Source organism: Trypanosoma equiperdum, assembly GCF_001457755.1.
Source record: "Trypanosoma equiperdum strain OVI genome assembly, contig: ctg_2013, whole genome shotgun sequence".
Classification (NCBI taxonomy): domain Eukaryota; phylum Euglenozoa; class Kinetoplastea; order Trypanosomatida; family Trypanosomatidae; genus Trypanosoma; species Trypanosoma equiperdum.
Genome location: NW_027124076.1, coordinates 1,201 through 2,742, shown reverse-complemented (window position 1 = coordinate 2,742; position 1,542 = coordinate 1,201). Strand labels below are relative to the sequence as shown.

General features: G+C 43.3%; 1 protein-coding gene across 1 annotated transcript; it reads left to right on the top strand.

Moving 5' to 3' along the window:
• Nucleotides 1-389: 389 nt before the first annotated feature.
• On the top strand, nucleotides 390-899 carry TEOVI_000819600 (Trypanosome variant surface glycoprotein (A-type), putative; the record flags this gene model as incomplete). The annotated part of the gene is made up of 1 exon (XM_067223953.1): nucleotides 390-899. The coding sequence occupies one exon, from the start codon at nucleotides 390-392 to the stop codon at nucleotides 897-899; it is 510 nt and encodes a 169-aa protein (XP_067080054.1).
• Between the last annotated feature and the right edge of the window lie 643 nt (nucleotides 900-1,542).

Genomic DNA, 1,542 nt, shown 5'->3' with positions numbered 1-1,542 from the left:
CGCTAGCAAAACAATACGAAATATTAGCCTTGCAACTAGATGTATACCTTGCATCCAGCGCGGACGACAACTTAACCGCGGAACTGTCGACACTAGCTTTGGAACTTCACGCACTGGCACATCAAAAGGCTTCAGACGCCAAAGAACAGGCCTCAGCTACTATCTACAGGGTAGCTGCAACACAACAGGCAGCAGGAGACATAATAGGGACGCTAAATGTCTTTTCTGTGAAGCCAGCCGACGGCAAATTTTGCCTCGGTGACACAACTGGCGCTGCAGATGCATCAGCGCGCAGGCAGGACTACGGCTGCTCCACCACACCACCAACCCAAACGACTACGGTGCCGAACATCGGCGACACTATAATCAGTGACACAGGTTTCGCGGAGATGACCGCCATAAGCGACAACACCGGAGTGGAAAACACAGGGAACCTCTGTGTGTTCACGGAGCATGGGGCGACCCACGCCTCTTGGACCAACAGCGGCCAAAACACAAAATTGCTGTACAGCCTACTAGATTTTTCAACAGCCGCGCAAGTAAAGCGCACAACGAGACAAACAATATCAGAAACGAAAGGTCCTACAGCAAACATACTCGTCACAGCATTTCACGACGCAAAAGCAATAAAGGCAGATTACGTCGGCAAAACGGAGAGAACTGCGGAAGAGCTACTGCAGGATGCGCTCTCCAGCCCGGCGCTCAAGACGACACTAGAAGCCGTGTTGCAATATCCACCACTATCCTTGTCAAAAGCGGCAGCCACCAGTAAAGCAGAGAGCATCAAACAAAGCACCCTGAAGGCAGACAAAGCAACGGCAACAAGACTATGGAAGGAAATCAAAGACACTAAAGTGGTCGATGTTACAAAAACCGACAGCAAGCAAACCGAGCTTTAAAAAATACAAACCGAAAACGAACTCCGACGCACGCTTCAGTTTTACCGCAGACAAAACAAAGCAGCACACATAAAACAACGGGGCGAATGTAAGGCCCCACAAGAGGGAAGAGCAGGTGATAAAAAGGACAAAAATGGGGCTGATTGTAAGAATTACAACGAACACGGTCCTTGTGAGGAAAACGGTTACAAATTTGATAAATACAAACCCGATGGTGAAAAATGCTCTCCGACGCCTTTAAAAAAAGCAGATAAGAAAGCTGAAGAAGATGGCAAACCAGATTTAGCTTCCACTTTCACAGGTACAGAACAGAAAGAATGCAAAGATGGATGCAAATAGGATGGAAAACAAGTGCAAAGATACAAGTTTTTATTAAAATAAAAAATTCTCTGACGTCTGCTATCTTTGTGAGTTTGGTAGTATTTCATATTTTTAATGATTTATTCTTAATTTTATGTAATTTATGAATTTGCGAAACCTTACAAAAATTTTATAAATGTTAACATTTTTTAACACCTTTATGCGAAAATGACCAAATCAGTAAAAAAAGAAAAATTTAACATAAAAGAGGCAAATGTGTAAAAAGTAAAAGGTTGAGAGGAAATAAAAGTTTGTATTATTCTAATTTTGTTCATTCTGTTTA